Source organism: Mytilus galloprovincialis, chromosome 7, assembly GCF_965363235.1.
Source record: "Mytilus galloprovincialis chromosome 7, xbMytGall1.hap1.1, whole genome shotgun sequence".
NCBI classification, from domain to species: Eukaryota; Metazoa; Mollusca; class Bivalvia; order Mytilida; family Mytilidae; genus Mytilus; species Mytilus galloprovincialis.
In genome coordinates, this window is record NC_134844.1 from 21144372 (window position 1) to 21170890 (window position 26519).

The following is a 26519-nucleotide window of genomic DNA, read 5'->3' on the forward strand; positions in this document are numbered from 1 at the left end:
AAAAAAAGCTTCATCAGCAACATTTTATATTGGCAAATTTCCAATGAAGTTATTTACATAAAGTTATTGGCAAATAAAAATAGAAAATGATATCATAATCATGTCTGGCAAATTTCCAACATATATTATCAACTACTATTATATACAAAGAAAGATAACTCCAATTGAAAATTAATTGCTATTGCACAATATTGTGCAATTAGATATTTCTTGCTATTGTGCAATAATGTGCAATTGAAAATTTCTTGCTATTGCACAATACTTGATATGAAATCCTGATTTGGACCAACTTGAAAACTGGGCCCATAATCAAAAATCAAAGTACATGTTTAGATAAAGCATATCAAATAAGCCCAAGAATTTAATTTTTGTTAAAATCAAACTTAGTTTAATTTTGGACCCTTTGGACCTTAATGTAGACCAATTTGAAAACTGGACCAAAAATTAAGAATCTACATACACAGTTAGATTTGGCATATCAAAGAACCCATTTATTCAATTTTTGATGAAATCAAACAAAGTTTAATTTTGGACCCCCATTTGGACCAACTTGAAAACTAGGCCAATAATTAAAAATCTAAGTACATTTTTAAATTCAGCATATAAAAGAACCCCAAGGATTCAATTTTTGTTAAAATCAAACTAAGTTTAATTTTGGACCCTTTGGACCTTAATGTAGACCAATTTGAAACATGAACCAAAAATTAAGAATCTACATAAATAGTAAGATTCGGCATATCAAAGAACCCCAATTATTCAATTTTTGATGAAATCACACAAAGTTCAATTTTAGACCCTTTGGGCCCCTAATTCCTAAACTGTTGGGACCAAAACTCCCAAAATCAAACCCAACCTTCCTTTTATGGTCATAAACCTTGTGTTTAAATTTCATAGATTTCTATTTACTTATACTAAAGTTATGGTGCAAAAACCAAAAAATAATGCTTATTTGGGCCCCTTTTTGGCCCCTAATTCATAAACTGTTGTGACCTCAACTCCAAAAATCAATCCCAACCTTCCTTTTGTGGTCATAAACCTTGTGTCAAAATTTCATAGATTTCTATTCACTTAAACTAAAGTTGTAGTGCGAAAACCAAGAAAATGCTTATTTGGGCCCTTTTTGGCCCCTAATTCCTAAAATGCTGGGACCAAAACTCCCGAAATCAATCCCAACCTTCCTTTTGTGGTCATAAACCTTGTGTTAAAATTTCATTGATTTCTATTCACTTTTACTAAAGTTAGAGTGCGAAAACTAAAAGTATTCGGACGACGATGACGACGACGACGACGACGACGCAGACGACGACGCCAACGTGATAGCAATATACGACCAAAAAATTTAAATTTTTGCGGTCGTATAAAAAAACTATCTGCTTGACTTTATAGAAATAGACTATGCTTGCAGGTTATCTATTACATTGTCTTGTTTTTTGTTTACACCAAATCTGACAGATTATTATTTAGTTGCAAAATATTTTAAATGAGAGCTGAAATTTTTTCTATCTTTAAATGTGCATTGAAGGTTAAAATAATCATAATGTAAACAAGAAGGAAGAAAACATCTTGGTCCCTAAAAAACATCATCAACCAGGATATAACATTCCAAATATTAATTTATTATACTAATATCAGTTGAAATCTCAAGCCACTGTTTTGCATGTTAACAATGTAGGTCATGTCCCAACAGAAAATCAATAAATATGACAGTACAATGTACTCTTAGCACACACACATAAGGTCACTGTGAAATAGACATCTAGGGCAAGAAACAGTCAGTTATAAATACCAAACCAGTTTAACTAGATGTCTAGTTTAAAACCAGTTTGACTAGATGTGTCCTATATTTTGACAATGTAAATGACATGAGGACCTGCATGGGTTTTTTTAATATCTGTATTCTTTAAATTTTTAGGGCATTTTTCTTTTAATACCCTTAAAAATAACTCTCATTCTGTAAAATTCTCATGAAAATGATTTTACTATTTAGTCTTTCTGTTACAAGATTATTTATCAATTCTGTACATTGATCATTATTTTATCAGTATTGCATTACAGTTACCTAAGTTACCTTTTTATTTTGCACACTTATTCTTTATACTTTTGCACCGCATTAAACTATTTTCTATTCCTTATTTCTCTATTTTTTGTTGTTATTACATGTGTTCTCTATTCTGTTAACCCCATTCTGACCCTTATAGGTAAACTTCTATTGTATGAATGGGATAAACTGACCTTTCAATTCTCAAGGCTAAATAAGTATTTGATAGGCTAAATACAAACTTTCCTGTCAAGGTAGAATTGTAATCTGAGTGATACTGGTGTTTCTCAAGTCACCATAAGAAGTCAATGTACAATTCTGGTTATTAATAAATATATATTATAGTTAGGCGTGAAGAAAAAAGTTGTATAAACCACAGGTACTTGTAGATACATATAAGTCAACCATAAAAAATGTCAAATACTGTTTATCAGTAATTTAGGGTACACCCACTCAGGGGCACCCAAAAGGGTATCCTGTCCACAAGTACCTGTGGTATGCACCAAAAGTGAGCTATAAACACAAAGCATTTACAGATAGGACTATCTACCCACTAACGGATTACCTTTTCATACTCTGTAGTATTTGTTCTTCATTTTCACTAAACAAGATATAAGTAACACAGACAGTTTATGGAGTGAAAGTTAGTGAAAGTAGTGCACAATTTGGACTATTTGAAAAGCTTCTGTTAATTGATTTTTGTGTAAATATTTCAGGAAATCCATAATTTGTTATTAGGATATCCATAAATCATGAAGGACTCCTGAAATATTTCAGAACCTCAATAAAAGAACAGAGTTTCAATGTCCCCCAGTTTGTACACATTTGGTTTATCCAAGCTACAATGGTTATTACAAAATAAAACACTTTTTATGTTTTTTTTGTTTTTTTTAAATTTTAAAGTATATCAGAGAAATGAAGGCTCAAAAGCAAATGCAATGCAATTTTTGTTATAATTAAATTTACCAAGTGGCATAACTAGTTAAAAATATTAGATCAGCACCAATTTTCAAAGTGTTAATTATATTTTTTAAATAAAACTATGATATAGTTTTCATAAAATTCTGGCAAGAATTGTACACATGTGCACTAATAACACAATTTTCCATATGATCAATTTATCCAAGGGACATAACTCTTTTAAAAATAATTGTTCAGCATAAACTTCAAGTTTGTCAGGAACATTGATGATATAAACCTTCAATATTAATTTCATAAAATTCTGACCAGAAATGTACACAATGAAATTTTCCATACAATAAAATATTTCCTAGGGGCATAACTCTTTTAAAAATAATAGATGGACACTGATTTTTGAACTTGTTAAAATCATTGATGATATAAACAAGTGTGCACTTACTGAAATGTCACCTTCTTTACTAATCATTGATTTTTTTGGTTGATAGTCCTAAATATCACTATCCCTATGTTGAGCTATCTGCGACAAATGTCATAGGCTCACATAAAATATGGAAATAATTGTAAACATTAGAGAGCCCATTAGGCAATTTTCAATATGATAAATATTTGTAATAATATGAAGTATAGTGAATACCTATGTTCTTTTTTCATTTGGTCCAACTGTTCAAGTTTACTTCTATGTTCTTGTTCAACTTTTGTCATCATTTCTTTAATTACACCAAAAAATGCATTAAACTGCAAAACATACATGTAAAGTTTTTATTATACAGTTTTTCTATGACAACAACTATATATGGTTTTATAGACTATATCTAAAAAAGGGTCATCAGATTGATTGATTGTTGGTTGTTTGACGTCCAGTGGAGGGTCTTCCTCCGGTGGAGGGTCATCAGAGTACAACTGTATAATGTCAGATCAAAGTATTGGTGCCAATGACACAATAGTAACATGTTTGAATTTTCTTTGAATGTGGCAGCTTATGGTAATGCTGTTACCCTGTTGCTACTTTATGTTTTATATGAACAGATTAATTCAATCCCATCCAAAATCACAGAAGGGACACAGAAAAACATGTTTTATGGTATCAAGGAACAGAATAATTAACAGAATATTGGACAGTACAGACAGATATTTTTAACTTTCAATGTTTATGAAGCTTTATACCAATTCAATATAACCCTTACCTTTTAAAAGCTGCAGAACTGTACCTCTTAGGTTTCTTACGATATTTTTTTACTATTTGCAGACCATTAACTGTCACAAAATGCATTTTTTTTTCTCTCACTATTTTAATTAATTAATGATATACATACCTGCGACAGATTTATATTATTATCTATACTAAGTGGTATCAGGAACGGTAAGACTTTAGAAGCCATTATGTCTTTTGTTATCCCCAACTTAGCATGAGTCATGGTCACCTGATAAATACCTGAAATCAGAATTTAATATGGTTAATAAACTTCTTAACAGTGTAAAATATCCTTTCTTAATAATTATAGCTGATATTTATGTGGTGGAAAACGTGTGTCTTTTCTGTTGGTTAATTCAAAGTCCACATGGTTTTGTTCAAACTTTAATATTTTATGAATACCAGTTACTATTTTGACACATGTGCCCACCATCAATACATGACAACATTTTATGCATTAAATTCATGTTTTGAAAATTTCTCTTAATCATTTTATCTTAATTTCATAATGATTTATATTTACTGTATATGCAAAGTTTATTTCAGATGTTGTCAGTTTCAAGCAGTATTTATGCAAATAAAGTAACAAATGTTTAAGAAAATAAATAAATTTGTATGTTTTTTTTCAATAATCCCCAAGTAAAACTGGTTTATCATATATGTCTGCTACAATATTTGTTTATCTACATGGTGTCAAGGAGATAAATCATAATTCAAATAAATATTTTTTTTGTATGTTTTTGTTAATTATCTTCAAGTAAAACTAGTTCATCACATATTTCTACATTTTTCACTATCTAAATAATGTCAAAGGGAGATAACTTACAATTTAGAATAAAAAGTTTACCTAATATACTCATTAAAACAGCTGGTTCTTTGGAAGGTACTTGAGGGAGGAATGGTAGTATATCGTCTAACACAGTCCATTTATCCATGTATTCTAACAGTTTACCTACACATAATAGACAATGAACTCTAATCTGTAATGAAAAGGATTGCCATCTGAATATGCATTCATATATCATACCATATAACAGATAACATTGTGTGATAAATGCTGAACAAAGTAACAAAGTATATAGAAAAATTCTATTCATTTGTAGAAAATAGAAAAAAAAATTCGGCCACACTTTTTAAGAGATGAAGAATTTGTCCATGATACAGTAGCTAAATAATGATTGGTCATCTTTTATATGCAACAATATAAGACTTTTCACCAAAAATTTACAACACAGACACAAGTTTGCAACTATTCTTTTCAAATGATTTTAAAACAAGTTAGTTAATTTCTATGTCATTTGTTTCTTATGGAGACTTGTCTCATTGCCAATCATTCCAGATCTTCTTATTCTAATATCTGTTATTTATGTTTTACCAATATTCTTAAATCTGGAATCAAGCAGTTTTCCACAGAAGGAATATAAATCATAACTTTTTAATTTAGATAGCTCTTCATAAAATTTGAACTGAATTCACAATGGTTTTATCAAAGTTATCATATAATTTGTTTACTGTAATAAAATGGCCAAAATGCAAATGTTAAAAATAAATCTTTTTGTATATATTGAGTCAAACTTATATGTATTGATATCATTATAATTTACCTTGAGTGTAGATGTTCCTAAACAAATCTTTTTAATCCTTGGTAATATGTGTGACTTTAGTGAAGAGAAGTCTATTAACTCAGCAAATGTTGGAATGATGTTTAAACAAATTTCCTGTAAAATAATGGTGATGTAGAATATTTCTCCATACCTCAGACAACATCTTTATAAATCAAAGCATAAACACACATAAGAGCATAAGACTGGATATAGTCATATTACCTAAGGATAAACTATAAGTGTTGTCATGCTTGTTCTTTGTTAAAAGAATATAACTCTGGCTTATTTGAAAACATTTTTTTTCAACAAGTTGTCAAAAGCCTTGAAAATTTATCACTATTAGTTTATAATTTCAATATTGCTGATTGGATGTTTAGTGAACAAATATTTCTTGTAAATTATGGATTATTCTTTTGTTCCAATCTTAAATTGTAAGCTTTTCAAAGCTCTTTTATATATTACAATGTCAGTGCCAATTTTGAAAAAGAATTTGTGTGTCTTTTTGTTTTTTATTGTTACACTACTGTATCAGGTTATGTTGAAGGTCGACACCTGTTAATATTTAAACTCAATGCATTTGTGTGTATCTATCGTTTGTCAGGAGCCTGTTGTTAAGTGGTGGTCGTTTGTTGGTGTGGTTCCTAAGTGTTTCTTGTTTTTTTTCATATAGATTAGACCATTGGTTTTCTAGTTTGCTCTAACAGTACTCATTTTGAGGCACTTTATACTTGGTATTTGGTATGATCCAAGGCTCCCAGTTGAAGGCACTATCTTATTGTTCACTTTTTATACATTGTAAATTGGATAGAGATGTGTCTCATTGGCACTCATACCACATCTTCTTATTCATATTCATTTCTAACAGTCTTCAAAGAGAAACAACTGTTATATCTCTCTTGAGTAATAATTTTCTGATATAATTTCTCAATAAAAAAAAAAACTTGATTTCTAAGAAAGATAAAATCCTATTACATAACACATATAGAACGAAAAAAAGATACTAAAACATTGCCAAAAAGTACATTAAATGATTGCAAATCTTTGCAAAATTTTGTAAAACTCAGGTTATCAAATTTGTGTACGTGCTAATTACCTGCAACTGCGGACTATTCTGATCTAATGCCTGATATATCATTGGTAGAACATGATTTCTAATCTCTGATTGAGGAGTTTTCTTTAATAATAGATTCATATTTTGCATAAACAGGAGTAATATCTGCAAAATAGAGTTCAATTATGAATTAAATACAAATATGCTTTATTAAAAAAATATATTTATAAAATAATGAAACTTCTAGTAAAATAATTATACAAATTTGAAACATTTGTTTTGCAGTCCCAGATATGTTACTTTCAAGTTCTTTCATGTAAGAACAAAACCAATGTTCTATTATTGTTATTAAAAAGCTTTTGAATCTTGATGGTGCAGTGACAATCACTTCTGTCTTGAAAGGATTAATACTTATCACTTGCTTTTTCCATCTCTCATTTAACTGTTCTTAAGTTTCAAATTTAAAAAAGTTGCATTTAGTTTCTTTTCAAAATGTTTAAAAGTTTACCATTACTTCTTAAAATGACAAGAACTATTGACTGAAGATCAGTGCTACTGTAAAAGTTATAAGGATTAGATAACATGGGATTAAGTTTGGGACAGTTTCTTTTTTTATCTTTTTGTGATATGGTTTATTTGGTAAATGGATCAATGTCTTTTTTGAGAAGTAGAGGATATTTGATCAATGGAAAAAAAAATCAGAAAGATGTCACAACTTTGTAGTTGTCAACAATGACCTTGAACTTTGTACATCCCAAATAAGATACAAAAGTAACTAAGGGATGTATATATAAATAAACCTGTAAATGAATCAAATAAAATTGAGAATGGAAAGTCTTTTTTGAGAAGTACCAGATTTTTGATATTAGGGAAAACAATATTCAGGAAACAATACTTGAGTATGTCAAACAATGTCCTTAAACTTTTATCCACCCACAAAGGTGTCTTGTTAATAGTAACTAGATGTGTCAAAGCGACACGAATGGCCCCGTCCCAAAAAGTTGAAAAATCTTCAATTTCAATAACACATGTGGATACAAACATGATGGTAGTCTCACATAGATATGTTCATAATTATAAATTAACTGTTAACAAAACTCAGCTCAAAATGTAGAGGCCTATAGAAAAAAAGTCTGTATAACTGTGATTTTCAACAATTTTCAAAGTTGTAAACCCTTAATTTTGGTAAAAATTAATGGAGAGGAACAAAACTTAAACTTGATCTGTACCTCATCATGGTTATTTCACAAACCAAAAATCAGCCCAATATCTGAAGGCGTTTAGAAAAAAAAACTCTGTATAACTGTGATTTTCAACAATTGATCAAAGTCCAAAGCCCGTAATTTCAGCAAAAATTATCGGAGCGGAAAGAAACTTAAACTTGATCTGTAACTCACAAACCAAAAATCAGCCCAATATCTGAAGGCGTTTAGAAAAAAACTCTGTATAATGGTTTGTTGCGGAATGACAGAATTTTGGAATGACAGAATTTCGGAAAGACGAAATGTCAGAATTTCAGAATTTCTGACAAGGGTTAAACTATATGGCACCGACAACTTTGTTGCGGGGCCATAAAAATGCAAATCAGTGGCAGGGTAATTTTAATATAAACAAACCTGTATTGGTTCCTTGATTTTAAACATAGGTTTAAGTTCTGGAAAGATAAACATCATGTATTCTTTTTCTGTCACTTGTTCTGCCATTAGTAATATGCTGGGTAAAACAAAAGGAATCATATCTGCATTCACACATTCTTTGGTTAAAGCTGGTAATATTCGCTGTAAATTTACTCTCTAAAGAAAATAACAAGATAAGTCTGGTTAGTTTGTTTAATTTTGAAATTCTTATAAAAAAATAGTTGGTGACTGATTTCTATCAGTTAACAAGTACCCCTGTCCTCCTGTTAACATTAGAAATTGTTTTTGCCTTGTAAAAAATTTAGATGTTTTTTATGACATTTAGCCATATGAATTCTACATGAAAATAATACCCCATCACTAGATTCAAGAAAGTACTATTTTCATACATAAAAAACTTATAACAATTTATTAAAATCGCCGAAAAAAATGTAAGTTGATACACGAAGGGGATAATTGTGAGTTCATGTCGTGAGAAAGTCTATCCTGGTATTAAGACAGTTCACCTGTGCTGTCCTAACATTTCTATCAATTTGAGATGTATTAATATGAAGTGTAAGTTTCAATGACATAAAAAGCAAGATAAAATGAAATTTTTACATTTAACTTAAGAAACGTGACATTCTTTTAATTACATGTGGTTTTGAATTATTTAAAAAAAAAGAAATCATGTTATTTGCTTACAAATATGGTAAACCACAATGTGTAACTTTGATTACATAATGTATTAGAGGTCAATGATACATGTAGTAAGGAAAACTACTATACTGGCTTTTTCTACCTAAATTTCCTTTTCAATCATGTCTTTGAACCTACACTGTCATTTCTAATTTACTTTTAGTTTATTAGTGCTTTTAAAAGAGTTATTCCCAAAATTAAATGTGCACTATATTCTTAAAGTAGGGATGTTAATAAGGACTTGAGTATTGCTTGGTAGAATTAAGTCTTGAAAGTCTTGAATACAAAAAAGTTACTTGAATCTGTTTCTTCCTTATCATGTTTTTGTGCACTTTAAATGAAATTGGTTTTTATTTAGAACGTACCTCTGCTAATTAAATATTAATCCTAGACTAGGGTTCTCACTAGGAATTTTTCATGGTGAGTCCTGGGACTCATCACTTTTAAAAATGGTGAGTCCCAAAAGATTTTAATGAGTCCAGGATGCATGTAATTTTTTGTGTAGACTCATAATATAATGAAATATGACGAATTACAACTTAAACGATATGTGTTGGGTTGGTAGTTTTTATTATATCAATCTCTTAACAATGTTTAATAGTTATTGCTCAAAATATATACATGAAACTTCTTTCTGGGTCTGTCATATTCTTGATGTGGGGCCACATTGAAAAAAAATGTTGGTTTGCCAAAGTCAAAGTTCCATAAAAAAGATTGAGGCGATAGGTAGGGTTTTATTATTATTTTTTTTTAATATGAATGGACTATTATGATAATGAACTCAGTTAAAGAATTTGTCTTGTGATCTTTAGTTACCAAAATTTAAATTACAAAAAAAAATAACTTAAAGTTTACAAATTAATCCCTTCCCCTCTACACCCTTTTCCCAATTAGATTAGTGAAGATTGAATTATATACACCAAGTTTTAACTATTTTCATGGCACTGACATATCAGCTGTTTATTTTAAATGTCTATAAATATCCAGACAGGTTGTCTGTTATTTAGGTGTTTCCCCAAGTATTTTTCCCGCCTAAAATGATCATGTGACATGTTTGTCAACAAAAGAAAACATTTGGTCAAGGAATTCATTTAATTTCTGGATTATTCTGTTTTTTTTTAAATTTAGTTTGGATTTATATTCATTCCATTTAAGGTACAGTCAAGCATTTGTATTTAAAAAATAGTTTGCAAACAATTTTTACTTTTTAATTTGACAAATGTCTCATGATCATTCATTGGCTTGTTCAACCATGCAGATAATGTAAATTATGTGAATTATAAATCTATCAGCTGTCAAAAATATTGATCTACACATCACATCGATGATTTGACATCGACTTCCGGTTTAGTTTCTTGTCAAACAACGGCTCAAAACAATGTTATATCATAAAATATAGGCAAAAGGATGTTTCTGGGACTTGGGGGATACAATCAGGATGCGTCCCATGGACTCACAGGTTTAAAAAATGACGCGTTCAGCTCGATTTCCATGTGTCCAGGACGCGTATACGCGTCTTAACGAGAACCCTGTCCTAGACATTGAAAACAATATTGCTTTGCTACTTTATTTGGTTTAAAAAGACAATATGCTGCAGTATAAAATTAACCTAAGTATCAGAAAGACCCATAATGCACTTGTATTGGGCAAAGGACAAGTTTCACATTTGATTTTGTACCCATTTACAACAAAAATCTCAACTAATAATAAGTACAATGTTAAACAAAATAATAACAAAAGCATTACACAAATGACAGACAAGACTACATGTACTTTATAAGTAAACTAATGTCACTTTTCTGGTTTAAGTTTATGAAATGTTTTAAATAAAGTAACCTGAAACTTATAATTTTTTGCATTAAAAAAGAAATCACAATACCATTTTGAATTCTTAGTTATACCTTTGGCAGTTTTTCTATAATTTTAGGTAATCCCTTGAAGAAGTGTGATTTCTGCAGGTTGTCTCTTTGGAACAAAGTATCCATAAACTGTAATGTCATAGAACCGACATCCTCAAAATATGGAATCTGAAAGTAATCCAATATATGCAACTAATTATCATGAAAATGATTTAAAGTTATACTACTACAATAAATTTTCACTCTCTAGCAAATCATCCATGTAATGTCATTTATAGCATAAAACTTATATAAATCAATTAAATGAAATACAGAATTCTTTAGAGGCATAAATAATAAGTGATAAATAGTATATGTAATATAAATGTGTGAGTTCAGGGTTTAGGTGAAATTTTCCCTACAGAAATCAAGTTTTTTTTCCAATCATTATTTATTTTAATATTGATTTACAGAATATGATTTTTTTCATCCAAAATTTTACAGTTTTAACATTTCCTTATACAGTGCACATAGACTAATGATTAGAGCTGTTAAAGTAAGTGCAGCTCTAGGTGAATATGATGACAATATCAACGTGTAGTTCTTAAAACATACAGACTGCTTTCAAACTGAGATTTAGATATAGTGATTTATATTGATTTAGATGATAACACAATGTTGACTGCTGTACCCCTATTTTTTGACCTTTCTACCTATTGTGTCTGTTTATTTTGTTCACGCATTGGTGACAATATAATGGAATTTGATGCGACTGTCATACAAGTGAGAGGTTTAGCTAGCTATAAAACCAGGTTCAATCCACTATTTTCTACATTTGAAAATGCCTGTACCAAGTCAGGAATATGACAGTTCTTGTCCATTCCTTTTTGATGCGTTTTGTTATTTGATTTTGCCATGTGATTATAGGCTTTCCGAATTGATTTTCCTCTGAGTTCAGTATTTTTTTGATTTTACTTTTTACTTTGTGTATACATGTAGTTGTGTATTTGTTTAATCTACATTGACTAGAGGTATAGAGGGAGGGTTGAGATCTCACAAAACATTTATAACCCTACCATATTCTTACCCCTGTCTCAAGTCTGGAGCCTTTGGCATTTTTCAGTCTTGTATCATTTTAAATCTTAGTTCATTTATATGCTTTGGAGTTTAGCATAACATAAGTTTTCACTGAACTGGTACACATTTTTGTTAAGGGGCCAGCTAAGGTCCACCTCCCAGCGAGGGATTTTCTCTGTGTGTTGATGACTCATTGGTGGCCTTCAGCTGCTTGATTTTTTACTCTTTGGTCAGGTTGTTGTCTCTTTGACATACCTTCCATTTCCATTCACAAAACTATTTTGTATATATATTTATGCAATTGTGCTATCTATATGCAATAGTTCATTACCTTGGTCAGTTGGTCAGAATCTGGCCTGACAGATGGCTCTGTATTCAGTAATAATTTAACATACTCATGTAACTCTACAGGTACATTACCCAGCAATGATGACCTAAATTTTCTTAGCTAAATAAAAACGAACATATTATATTTTCAAATCTTTTGTCTAAGGAAAAAATTGTCTCAAAGCTTCGCAATTAATATCATCAAAGTTTTTGCACATTTATTTCACTCATCTTAGGCCAATTTGATTAATAATTGCTTTCAGGTTACCTTTAGTCAATCATAATTTTAAACATATTTAGTTGTCGTTTGTTGATGTGGTTTATAAGTGTTTCTCATTTCTCAGTTTTTGTAAAGATTGGACCGTTGGTTTTCCTGTTTGAAGGGTTTTACACTAGTAATTTTTTGGGCCCTTTATAGCTTGCTGTTTGGTGTGAGCCAAAGCTCCGAGCTGAAGACCATACTTTGATCTATAATCGTTTACTTTTATAAATTGTGACTTGGATGAAGAGTTGTCTAATTGGCACTCATACCACATCTTCTTATATTTATTATATTATTCATAGTGATATTAATAAGTGAAATCTTTTAATTTGGAATGCGAAACAAAGTTGTGATGTTCCATTGTTTATTTGTTAGTCCAACTGCAATGTATGGTATGGTATGTCTATTCCTAATTAAGTATGACAGATAACACACCTCTTCAGAATATTTCTTGAACATGGAGAGCTGATTGTTACATTCATACAGAGGTTTCCCATAGTTAAAGATAGCATGGATTAGTACTCCTATAGAAAACATATCTGATCCTCTACAACAGGTCATAGTTAGGGCAAACTCTGGGGCAAGGTAATCTAGACAGGGCTGGATTATTGAGGGTAAATCTGGATCCCATTCTCTGTAGGGGAAGGTTGGCTCAGCATTGGCAAACTGCAAAGACAAACAAATAATTATTAGAAATATTTTTTAAATTTGAAGATTACTACAATCATGACCATCTATTTCTTTTTTTTTTTTTTATATTAAACGAAATAAGTGTTACGAGCACATGATCCATGTTCAGTTAACATCAAAATCTGCATCTATTTAAAACAAATATTGTACATAATTTTCAATTCCCTGGTTACTATTTAACGGTATATTCCCCTTTCTTTCAAGTGATGATGCAATGGTAAAGACTGAACAGAACCTTTTGTGAAAGTCTTTCTTATTCCAATTCACAACTACATGTATGTATAATAATGGTCATACATGAAACTGCAATATCTAAATTCCCTGAAAAATATAACATAAATATCATACAGAACGTTATATTTGTTGCTCGCATCTAAATGGTCAAATGTCATGAATGCCTTCAATTGCTTATATCTGTTGTATTTGGTCTCTGGTGTATAGTAGTCTCCTTGGCAACCCTACCACATCTCCTTATTTTCTCCTTGACAACCCTACCACATCTCCTTATTTTCTCATTGACAACCCTACCACATCTCCTTATTTTCTTACATGTGATATTATTATGCAGTTATGTGACTCTTTAACTAGAGGCTCTAAAGAGCCTGTGTCGCTCACCTTGGTATATGTGAATATTAAACAAAGGAAGCAGATGGATTCATGACAAAATTGTGTTTTGGTGATGGTGATGTGTTTGTATCTCTTACTTTACTGAACATTCTTGCTGCTTACAATTATCTCTATCTATAATGATCTTGGCCCAGTAGTTTCAGTGGAAAATGCTAGTAAAAATTTACAAATTTTATGAAAATGGTTCAAAATTGACTATAAAGGGCAATAACTCCTTAAGGGGTCAACTGACCATTTCGGTCATGTTGACTTATTTGTAAATCTTACTTTGCTGAACATAATTATTGCTGTTTACAGTTTATCTCTATCTATAATAATATTCAAGATAATAACCAAAAACAGCAAACTTTCCATAAAATTACCAATTCAGGAGCAGCAACCCAACAACGGGATGTCCAATTCATCTGAAAATTTCAGGGCAGATAGATCTTCACCTGATTAACAATTTTACCCAGTCAGATTTGCTCTAAATGCTTTGGTTTTTGAGTTATAAGCCAAAAACTGCATTTTACCCCTATGTTCTATTTTTAGCCATGGCGGCCATCTTGGTTGGATGGCCGGGTCACCAAACACATTTTTTAAACTAGATACCCCAATGATGATTGTGACCAAGTTTGATTAAATTTGGCCCAGTAGTTTCAGAGGAGAAGATTTTTGTAAAAGTTAACGACGCCGGACGACGCCGGACGCAAAGTGATGGGAAAAGCTCACTTGGCCCTTCGGGCCAGTTGAGCTAAAAATACTTTCTGACATTTTTCGTATATGTGTAACCAGGTGCTCCGCAGGGCGCAGCTTTATACGACCGCAGAGGTCGAACCCTGAACAGTTGGGGCAAGTATGGACAAAACATTCAAGCGTGATACAGCTCTGAATTTGGATTGTGATCAAATTTTTGACATTACATGGTTTTTTTTTACACAAAACAAATATCAAGATTTTACAAATCAATTAAAGATTTCTTCTTCAAACTTTTTAAATCTAAAATTAAATAGTTGACACAGCATAAATTTCTGACACAGAATGAATGTGGTCTAATGAACTTAAAAGTTTTTTTTTGCCTTTGAGCAATTCACTATGCTGTTGAATATTAATCCTCTCAAAAAAATGTTTGAAGAAATTTTCTTTTTATTTATGAAATCTGAAATGAGAAAAATTTAAACCCCCCCCCCCCTTTTTTTTCACATCCCCGTTTCCCTTTTTCCAAAACTGATATCAATTCAAATTTCTAATGGATTATGCAACAATAACTACTCTTTTAAATACATCATAAAATATTAAAATGTAAAATAAAGTGCTTGTTATCACTGAATGGTAAAGATTGGTTGGTAGTAAAAGTGAATATACATTGTTTATTGTATAAAACAATAAAAAAAACTTCATCAGCAACATTTTATATTGGCAAATTTCCAATGAAGTTATTTACATAAAGTTATTGGCAAATAAAAATAGAAAATGACAACATAGTCATGTCTGGCAAATTTCCAACATATATTATCAACTACTATTCTATACAAAGAAAGATAACTCCAATTGAAAATTAATTGCTATTGCACAATATTGTGCAATTAGATATTTCTTGCTATTGTGCAATACTGTGCAATTGAAAATTTCTTGCTATTGCACAATACTTGATATGGAATCCTGATTTGGACCAACTTAAAAACTGGGCCCATAATCAAAAATCAAAGTACATATTTAGATAAAGCATATCAAATAAGCCCAAGAATTTAATTTTGTTAAAATCAAACTTAGTTTAATTTTGGACCCTTTGGACCTTAATGTAGACCAATTTGAAAACTGGACCAAAAATTAAGAATCTACATACACAGTTAGATTTGGCATATCAAAGAACCCATTTATTCAATTTTTGATGAAATCAAACAAAGTTTAATTTTGGACCCCCATTTGGACCAACTTGAAAACTGGGCCAATAATTAAAAATCTAAGTACATTTTTAAATTCAGCATGTCAAAGAACCCCAAGGATTCAATTTTTGTTAAAATCAAACTAAGTTTAATTTTGGACCCTTTGGACCTTAATGTAGACCAATTTGAAAACGGGACCAAAAATTAAGAATCTACATACATAGTTAGATTCGGCATATCAAAGAACCCCAATTATTCAATTTTTGATGAAATCACACAAAGTTCAATTTTGGACCCTTTGGGCCCCTTATTCCTAAACTGTTAGGACCAAAACTCCCAAAATCAAACCCAACCTTCCTTTTATGGTCATAAACCTTGTGTTTAAATTTCATAGATTTCTATTTACTTATACTAAAGTTATGGTGCAAAAACCAAAAATAATGCTTATTTGGGCCCCTTTTTGGCTCCTAATTCATAAACTGTTGTGACCTCAACTCCCAAAATCAAACCCAACCTTCCTTTTGTGGTCATAAACCTTGTGTCAAAATTTCATAGATTTCTATTACTTAAACTAAAGTTATAGTGCGAAAACCAAGAAAATGCTTATTTGGGCCCTTTTTGGCCCCTAATTCCTAAAATGTTGGGACCAAAACTCCCAAAATCAATCCCAACCTTCCTTTTGTGGTCATAAACCTTGTGTTAAAATTTCATTGATTTCTATTCACTTTTACTAAAGTTAGAGTGCGAAAACTAAAAGTATTCGGACGACGACGACGACGACGCAGGACGACGACGCCAACGTGATAGCAATATACGACCAAAAAATTAAAATTTTTGCGGTCGTATAATAAAAATCAATTAGGGAATCACTATTAATAAATACATACATGTATAAGGTGTCCTTGGGACACAGAGGCTTTGAGTGCAAAAAGGTTAATTTGGCAATATTTCCATTTATTAAGGTACAGTGAGTGTACATGACTCAATAACTTTGTAAGCAACAGCAACGAAATAAGAACTTTTGTATTTGGTGGTAATATGCATTGTGTATGAGTTTCATAACATTTAGTTGAGGCAAACTAAAGTTGGAGAATGCAAAACATTTTTTGGGCTTGTGTACAGACATGTCAGCATGGAAATTATGCAGGTTTTAAAAATTTAATCCTATCTATTTCCATGTTAATTTCTAAATTGGAAAAGATTTGTTAAGAAATATAAAAATTCAATGTTACAAGCTTAAATAATGGAAAAGAACGAACAATGATAACAAGCACCTGTTATTGTTTTTTTTATTATCATAAAATTGCCTTTAATATTTCAATCAGATCATTCCAGTCCAAACAAGAAAAAAAAAAAGAATGATAATCTATAACTTCATGTAGCTTTATATAGCTACTTACAGAGGGATCAGATTGTTGATTACTATTGGGAATACAGCAATCAAATCCTGCTATCTTCCAGGAACCATTCTTGTTTATAATGATAGATTCTGGACATATATTACAATGAACCATCTTCACATCATTATGTAAAAAAGCCAGTCCTTCTGCAAGCTGTAAAATAAGAAAGGCAATAAATTATAAAAGTCTTTTAGTTTGGTTCTTTTTACACTTAAAAAAACAAGGATAAAACTTATAATGGCCCTCTGTTATGGCAGGGGCATAAAACTAGAGGCTCTAAAGAGCCTGTGTCGCTCACCTTGGTTTATGTGAATAGTAAACAAAGGAAGCAGATGGATTCATGACAAAATTGTGTTTTGGTGATGGTGATGTGTTTGTACATCTTACTTTAATAAACAGTCTTGCTGCTTACAATTATCTCTATCTATAATGAACTTGGCCCAGTAGTTTCAGTGGAAAATGTTGATAAAAATTTACAAATTTTATGAAAATGGTTAAAAAGTGACTATAAAGGACAATAACTCCTTAGGGGGTCAATTGACCATTTCGGTCATGTTGACTTATTTGTAAATCTTACTTTTCTGAACATTATTGCTGTTTACAGTTTAACTCTATCTATAATAATATTCAAGATAATAACCAAAAACAGCAAAATTTCCTTAACATTACCAATTCAGAGGCAGCAACCCAACAACGGGTTGTCCGATTCATCTGACAATTTCAGGGCAGATAGATCTTCACCTGATAAACAATTTAACTCTGTCAGATTTGCTCTAAATGCTTTGGTTTTTGAGTTATAAGCCAAAAACTGCATTTTACCCCTATGTTCTATTTTTAGCCATGGCGGCCATCTTGGTTGGTTGGCCTGATCACCGGACACTTTTTTAAACTATATACCCCAAAGATGATTGTGGCCAAGTTTGGATTAATTTGGCCCAGTAGTTTCAGAGGAGAAGATTTTTGTAAAAGATAACCAAGATTTACGAAAAATGGTTAAAAATTGACTATAAAGGGCAATAACTCCTAAAGGGGTCAACTGACCATTTCGGTCATGTTGACTTATTTGTAAATCTTACTTTTCTGAACATTATTGCTGCTTACAGTTTAACTCTATCTATAATAATATTCAAGATAATAACCAAAAACAGCAAAATTTCCTTAACATTACCAATTCAGAGGCAGCAACCCAACAACGGGTTGTCCGATTCATCTGACAATTTCAGGGCAGATAGATCTTCACCTGATAAACAATTTAACTCTGTCAGATTTGCTCTAAATGCTTTGGTTTTTGAGTTATAAGCCAAAAACTGCATTTTACCCCTATGTTCTATTTTTAGCCATGGCGGCCATCTTGGTTGGTTGGCCTGATCACCGGACACTTTTTTAAACTATATACCCCAAAGATGATTGTGGCCAAGTTTGGATTAATTTGGCCCAGTAGTTTCAGAGGAGAAGATTTTTGTAAAAGATAACCAAGATTTACGAAAAATGGTTAAAAATTGACTATAAAGGGCAATAACTCCTAAAGGGGTCAACTGACCATTTCGGTCATGTTGACTTATTTGTAAATCTTACTTTGCTGAACATAATTATTGCTGTTAACAGTTTATCTGTATCTATCATAATATTCAAGATAATAACCAAAAACAGCAAAATTTCCTTAAAATTACCAATTCAGGGACAGCAACCCAACAACGGGTTGTCCGATTCATCTGAAAATTTCAGGGCATATAGATCTTGACCTGATAAACAATTTTACCCCATGTCAGATTTGCTCTAAATGCTTTGGTTTTTGAGTTATAAGCCTAAAACTGCATTTTACCCCTATGTTCTATTTTTAGCCATGGCGGCCATCTTGGTTGGTTGGCCGGGTCACTGGACACATTTTTTAAACTAGATACCCCAAAGATGATTGTGGCCAAGTTTGGATTAATTTGGCCCAGTAGTTTCAGAGGAGAAGATTTTTGTAAAAGTTAACGCCGGACGCCGACGCCGGACGCAAAGTGATGAGAAAAGCTCACTTGGCCCTTTGGCTAAAAAGGTAATAGACAGTTATCCTTCCACTTTTTTTATAAATAAAACCTTTTTTTTATGAGAATGATAAGTATTTTTCATAGAGATAAATGTTGGATACTCAATGCAAAAATATCAACTTCTCGAAAGAAATTTATTTCTTTGTCTTTTTTCACCAATGACTTGAAAGTCTAGTATGTTTTAATTGCTAACTTATAAACAGGTTGAGTAAGAAAGTACATAGCGATAATTATTTGAAACAGATAAAAAGACTGTTTCTAACAGAATATAAAAGTCACAGATTTAAATTCTACAAAGAACCATCTGTCATAGAGTGCAATATATTTTCAAGATAATAACCAGATGCTCCACAGGGTGCAGCTTTATACGACCGCAGAGGTCGAACCCTGAACAGTTGGGGCAAGTATGGACACAACATTTAAGCTTGATATAGCTCTGAATTTGGATTGTGATTAAATAGTTGACATAACACAGGTTTCTGACACCGAATGAATGTGGTCTAAGAAATTAAACTAAAAAACTTTAAAATTTTAAATTGGACATTTACCTATAATGGTCCAAAATCCAAAATCTAAATACATGTTTAGATTCAGCATATCATAGAACCCTAAGAATTCAATTTTTGATGAAATCAAATAATGTTCAATTTTAGACCCTTTAGACCTCAATGTGGACCAATTTGATAACCGGGCCCAAATATTAAAGTCATAAGAAACGAGTGACCGGTGAAAAATAATGTAGACCAATTTGAAAAAACAGGACCAAAAATTAAGAATGTAAATACACAGTTAGATTTGGCATGTCACCCCAATAATTAATTTTTTGATGAAATCAAACAAAATTTAATTTTGGACCCTTTTGGCCCCTCATTCCTTAACTGTAGGGACCAAAACTCCCAAAATCAATCCCAACCTTCCTTTTGTGGTCATAAATCTTGTGTTAAAATTTCATAGATTTCTATTTACTTATACATGTACTAAAGTTATTGTGCAAAAACCAAGAAAAATGCTTATTTGGGACCTTTTTTGGCCCCTAATTCCTAAACTGTTGGGACCAAAACTCCCAAAATCAATCCAAACCTTCCTTTTATGGTCACAAACCTTGTGTTGAAATTTCAACGCATATAGCGCGAAAACCAAATGTCTTCGGACGACGACGACGACAATGTCATACCAATATACGACCAAAAAATTTTCAATTTTTACGGTCGTATAAAAATATAAATCATCATACAATTTTTAATTATTTTTTTTTTAATTTCACTTAAGTACATTCTTAAAACCAAAATCTGTATAAAACAAATCCAAATCATTTTAACCTCCTTTCAAGGAAAAATTAGCTCACCTGAAGTAATCCATGTTTGATCTCCACTTCATACAATTTATAGTCTTTGAAGTCTGCAGGTAATGGAGTTGGCATGTTATCATGCTTATTCAAAACATTGGCTAAACAGGAGAACACTGGTTCCGTAGCAAAGGCTAAAGTTTCCCTGAAAGGATAAAGCAGGAGTTTAAATAATAGATGGGAAAGTTTGTTTAGACCATATAAATTTGACCAAACAAACTACATAGATTTGCATTTTTAGAATTATACATTAACATGAATACAAGGATTTCATCTATGAAGATACATTCAAATAAGGTTAAGGACTTTGTTAGTTTGTAGCAAACAGTATAAATTAGAATATATTGGTTAACAGAAACAAAATGTCACAGTACATTGTTTGTAAAATAAATCTAACTAAATACAAGTCTATGGAGAAAGCCATTTTACCTTGATTCTTCTAATGGATGTAAAACTGACAATATTTTAGGATGTCTCAATCTTGTTAGTTGTGATATGCCTTTTTTAAGTGTCTCAACAATCAGTTCTTTGTCTCTTCGAGAATATTTCTCTAGCAATTTCTTTTCAAAAACAAAAACAGCAGCCTCCTGTTAACAAAAAGAGTTAAAAAGTACCAGGAAAACTTAAGGTCATATAAGTACCATTTTTGGTCTTATTTTGTAAGAGTTGCCATTGATTTGCTTGTCTCTGAAACAAGTTTCCCTTTTGCTGAAGATATATCAATAACTCCCAATTTAAAAAGTATCTTGTGTCATGTTCTTTTAGTTATGCATGATTTTTTATGCTTGAGATTCTCATGATTTTCAAGCACATACATGTATTTTGTTTACTGATAGGATCCGAGGGCTATTCCAGCATTTATTATATTGAGAAGAAGGGGAGGGGAAGATTATTTGACAAAGATAGCATTTACCGGTACAATCATAGAAAATATTAACCAAGTTAAGTTTTATGCATGGCAGAATGATATGAAAAGTTCCTTCTAACTCCCTATTCATTTACATCTGTAATAGGTCTTACTTCGTGTATTTATAACCAACAAGCAATAAAAAGCCTGAAAAATATTTATAATGATGATGATGATGATGAATGGTCTTGTTTCTTGTACTCTAAAGTTGTGACTGAACTTACCGGGTATGTAAAAATGATACACACTAAGTTTGAATGTGCAGGCATCGCTATCATTTTCAAGGCAGAGGCATCATACATACATGAATTTTGTGGTTAAATTATAAATTTGAAAAAAGGCATTACAAGCTTTGTAGTTCTTTGTCAAATAGTTATCATTTTTTTTTAATATTTGATAAGTAATCAATAGAGTGTGTATTTGAATTTTTCCCAATTTTTTCATAAATAGTACAGTGCAGCTGTCTTGTTCATAGATGATGTAGCTGAAGGCAGATCATGAGAACATTTGAAAGAAACACTTTTTTCATAACAACTAACTTGATCAGTGTTAAATTAAATTTAATATTTATGAAGAATATATTCATATGCTTAATACAAAAATATGTTAAGATGAAACTATTTCACATCCTCAAATTACAGTTTAATTGTTTGGGATTTAAAATTATTTTTTTTTTGTATTGGAATTTTTGTAAGAAGTACATCACAAATTAACTTCCAGTCTTGTATTGCACGTTTTCTCACCTGTTTGGTAGTTTTCTTGATAGCATTATAAATTTTCCAGACAAGACCAGGACCTCCACTAGCTATATGATTTAACACATCAAAATCTTTAGACAAGGGGTTTCCTGGTAAAGCACTGGTCACAGCACTCCTTAGTTTATTAAACATATCCATTGTTAATTTCTTTTGTATGTTGAAATCAGGATCTTATACAGGTACTTCACTTAGTCCTAAAAATAAAATTATACACATACATGACATATATATAAATGTATTTAAACAAAAATATTCATCAATTTACAATGTACATATGTACATGTCAAAGTTGTCGATAAGCATTTTTTAAAAATCTAAATACCATTGTTATACATGTAATTGTAAATGTGTGAAGGCATTTTAAATCTTTCTTGTTTCTTCTAAAAGACATTTTTTTTAATTATATCAAATATACATTTTTCAGTGAATTATACTTTTAAATGTACCCTACTTTGACCATCAAAAGTTTTTATTTTGACTTACTATTAGCAAGAAACAATATGTTATTCATTCAACAGGCTTTTGTTTCAACTTGGAATTATTTTTAATGATTGGATTTGTATAATTTCTTGTGCTTGCAATTTTTAATAAATCCTATGGTTATTCTGATTTATATTGTTTTGAGCAGTTCATAACACTTTTGATACAATGTATTTTGTATAGTGTTGTGTGCGACAAAGTTCATACTATTGAAAATATGCTATCTTTTTTGTACTAGAAAGCTGTGTTGTGCCACGCACAAAACATTATGATACAGAAGACCAGAAATTATGCAAATTCCGTAATCAAAAATAATTCCAAGTTGAAATAATAGCCTGGTCTTTGTTAAACCAGAACTTTAAAGCCAACTCATCTGGACTCGCAGGTACTTTGAAACCTGCTTCTACTAACACCAGAATAATTATTAGTGTAGAAATCTTTCCCATTAACTGATAAGCCATAGCTGATATCTGTGTAAAAAACTTTACATCTTTAACCCAGCCAAATTATGTATGTATGTGCCTGTCCCAAGTCAGAAGTCTGTAATTCAGTGGTAGTCGTTTGTTTATGTGTTACATTTTTTTTTTTTAATTTTTTTTTTTGTACATAAACATGATAAATAAGGCCATTAGTTTTCTCGTTTGAATTGTTTTACAATGTCCTTTCAGGGTCTTTTATAACTGACTTTGCGGTATAGGCTTAACTCATTGTCATGATTGTTGAAGGCCGTACGGTGACCTATAGTTGATAATTCCTGTGTCATTTTGGTCTCTTGTGAAGAGTTGTCTCGTTGGCAATCATACCACTTCTTTTTTTATGTTGTCCACATCTCGCACAACATCTTCTAATTTTTATATTATCAGAAAAACTACATGTTTATAAAATATGGCAAGATCATGAAGATTGCTATCTTAAAAAGAAGGGTTGGTGAGATAAATGTAAAATGTTCATTGTTTTTAGTCTTAAACCAAAGGGAAAGGGAAATGAACTCCAAAGCATTTTCAATTATCTTACCTATAATATATAGATGTAGAAAGAACAGTATTTGTGAGTACTATTCTTGAACAGTTGAGTATTACATGATTTTGTAAATTGAATTGAATGACATATATTATTCACATAGTTCATATTTAGTTCTATTAGATTTTATGCATTACTGTTTCATGTGTATAATTTCATGATATATTGATAATTTATGTTTACACATGGTGATGATCACATTTTGTATGAATTCAATACTTGGGTTTACATGCCATATTTTAATCAGTTAATAGGGGAAAAAATCTGATGCCAAGGCTCACACTACTTCAGAATCATAGGGAGAAGTGACTTCTCTTTTTAAAACTGATAGGGAGAAGTGGTGAGATTTGAAAAAGAAGTGCTCTTTCGTGCACTGCGCTACAATGTTTGCATTTTACTATAGTATAAAGGATTATATGTAAATAATGTTTGTTTTATATTGTTCAATTCATATCTGAGTGTACAATTAAAGTAACAGTACAAATTCAAAGTTGTTTAAGTTAAGGTTCTTGTGAGAAACTACCAACTAAATATGCCCTAGCACTAAAAGATTTTTTTTTTATCTCAAAAAGGTTAAGAAATTATAATACATCAATTACAATTTGAATAAAATCTATCTTGTACATGTGTATGAAATTCAGTGTCTCTCATCAAAAGATATACAAATTTAAGCTGGGCCATAATATATTGATGTTAGTACAATAGTGTCAGAGTTAACTTTAATCAATATTTAAAAAAAACAATCCATATAAATCATATGAATTATATACATCAATCAATTAGATGTAACCAAAAGTATGTTAATGGGTATGGAATGCGTAATTTTTCCTTTAGGGCGAATATTCTTCTGTCAGCTGTTCCATCCATGCGTCCGAAGTTATTATTGTAAAAATACGGATATCGGTCATAGCTGGTCCGGTTCCGATCCGTAGTTAGAAACGGTCCATGGCAGACGAATGCAGGAAAATTTACGTTTTTAATGCATTACATTTGTGTAAATGGATTAAACATTGACTGGAGGCAACTTTTATCACGTTTGAATGAATTAGCAAACTTATTTTGCTGCCAAAAGTTAGGTTGATATACGTTTTCGAATAACAAGCACCGGACATGCCGGAAGTGATAAAAAGTTGTCTTTTATTAAATAACCTGCTACACACTTTAAAGACAATGCTTCAACCTCCTTTTCTTAAGAAAATGATTCCTTTCGTCTGATTTTCTTTAATTATCAATAAAAAATTGATGTTTTCTAAACTTGCTAAAAATTAAAAAATGTCTGATGATGTAAGCGACTGAAAGCGAGTATCGTAAACAACAGGGCTATTTGTTTTCGCTTTTAGGGGTCGGGGAAAGCAAAGTGACAGTCAGGAAAGCAACTTCTTCACCCAAGTCGCCTGGTTGCGTGAGCCCTGCATGTTAATTTTAAACTTTTATTTAGATAAAGACTTATGTATCATTTGTATGTGCTTGTCCCAAGTCAGGAGCCTGTAATTAGTGGTTGTCATTTGTTTATGTATTTGTTTTTCTTTCATTTTTGTACATAAACTAGCTATATATATAGGCTGTTATTTTTTCTGTTTAAATTGTTTTACATTGTCATTTTAAAGCTGGCTATGCAATATTGGCTTTGCAGTGAAATATTGTCCTGTCTATGAAAAACACTTATTCATATAAAATATTTTCCATTCTTTAATTTAAAGGACATTTTTTCACATCTGTCATGTCTAAGGCCACAATTTCATAGGTGAATATTGTTCATATGATATTTTCTTCATAGGATAGTATTGTTCGGACAATATTTCATAATAACATCATGTCCCTGGACACAATTCAATGAGGAAAAATGTTAAGTGGAAATAATTTGATGGCTGACAATATTTCATCTTTTTTCTAAATGAACATGATGAAGAAAAGTGAAGTTTATAATTTTTGCCTGTAGGTTCTGGGAAAACTTAGTGACATTCATGACAGTGGTATTCTTAGGGTTAATTTTAGGTCATCAGATAGACCATCTAGATATGTCAGAAGAACTACTCCGAAATTAGTCAGAGATTACTCTGACGTCCAACGGCTGTTTTGCCAGACAAGCTCGGGCCATGGGACGAGCTCTAACAATGGGGCCAGTCTACAACCTAACAGAATGAGATCATATTGAATTCATTAATTGTCCCATCTCTCACTTGATGAGTAACCTACTAATCATAGAGCTACAGCCCAGTAGTAATATCATTTCTCAAGATGAAGTTACTGTATCATATATACATGATGTATGCATATATAATGTGGTATCGTGGTGAACCTTTGGCATGGCATGCTTGAATATATTCCTATTAATCAGTCTATTATGACAAGGAATATCTAATGACTTTTATGAAAAGACCTCTCAGTCTCAATCGCAAATTTTTATAATTTGTTTTGAATAATTATTAATTTAGCCGACAAGAAACAACTTAAATCATTTAAAATTTCTCAATTAAGAGTCAAGTTTTTCATCTGACATTAACGCATTAGATATGTGTAATTACTTTATGTGGTGTGTGTATTTATACATCGAAGATTTATGCAATTAGCACTGGAAGTATTATTCGATTTTTCGAGTCATTTTTCTTGACGTTGTGGGGTGCGCCATCTTGAAATGTAAAAGATAAACAATTTCGGAAACGACTCCGTCTTTCCGGAAATATAATTATTTTTACAGTAGTTTGATATGTCAGACTTTTGTGAATACATTTGGTTGTCCAAAAGCTCTGCAGGTATAATATTTACAAT

The 26519-nt window shown here is 31.1% G+C and overlaps 1 protein-coding gene across 3 annotated transcripts in view; it reads right to left on the reverse strand.

Annotated features, from left to right (window-relative positions):
- The window catches only part of LOC143082521 (SCY1-like protein 2), a 38512-nt gene extending 12126 nt beyond the window's left edge, over positions 1 to 26386 (reverse strand). For 2 of the 3 annotated variants that reach the window (XM_076258232.1, XM_076258231.1), the window contains exons 1-15: positions 26276 to 26386; positions 22236 to 22444; positions 21015 to 21172; positions 20586 to 20730; positions 17208 to 17360; positions 13061 to 13291; positions 12368 to 12484; positions 11023 to 11148; positions 8423 to 8599; positions 6849 to 6971; positions 5756 to 5869; positions 4999 to 5131; positions 4273 to 4391; positions 3594 to 3694; positions 2604 to 2639 (exon numbers count right to left, since the gene is read on the reverse strand). In XM_076258232.1, coding sequence (XP_076114347.1) covers positions 2604 to 2639; positions 3594 to 3694; positions 4273 to 4391; positions 4999 to 5131; positions 5756 to 5869; positions 6849 to 6971; positions 8423 to 8599; positions 11023 to 11148; positions 12368 to 12484; positions 13061 to 13291; positions 17208 to 17360; positions 20586 to 20730; positions 21015 to 21172; positions 22236 to 22388 — 1886 coding nt within the window. In that variant the 5' untranslated portion in view covers positions 22389 to 22444; positions 26276 to 26386. The remainder of the gene's footprint in view (positions 1 to 2603; positions 2640 to 3593; positions 3695 to 4272; positions 4392 to 4998; positions 5132 to 5755; positions 5870 to 6848; positions 6972 to 8422; positions 8600 to 11022; positions 11149 to 12367; positions 12485 to 13060; positions 13292 to 17207; positions 17361 to 20585; positions 20731 to 21014; positions 21173 to 22235; positions 22445 to 26275) is intronic. The other variant, XM_076258233.1, reaches the window with a different exon arrangement.
- Between the last annotated feature and the right edge of the window lie 133 nt (positions 26387 to 26519).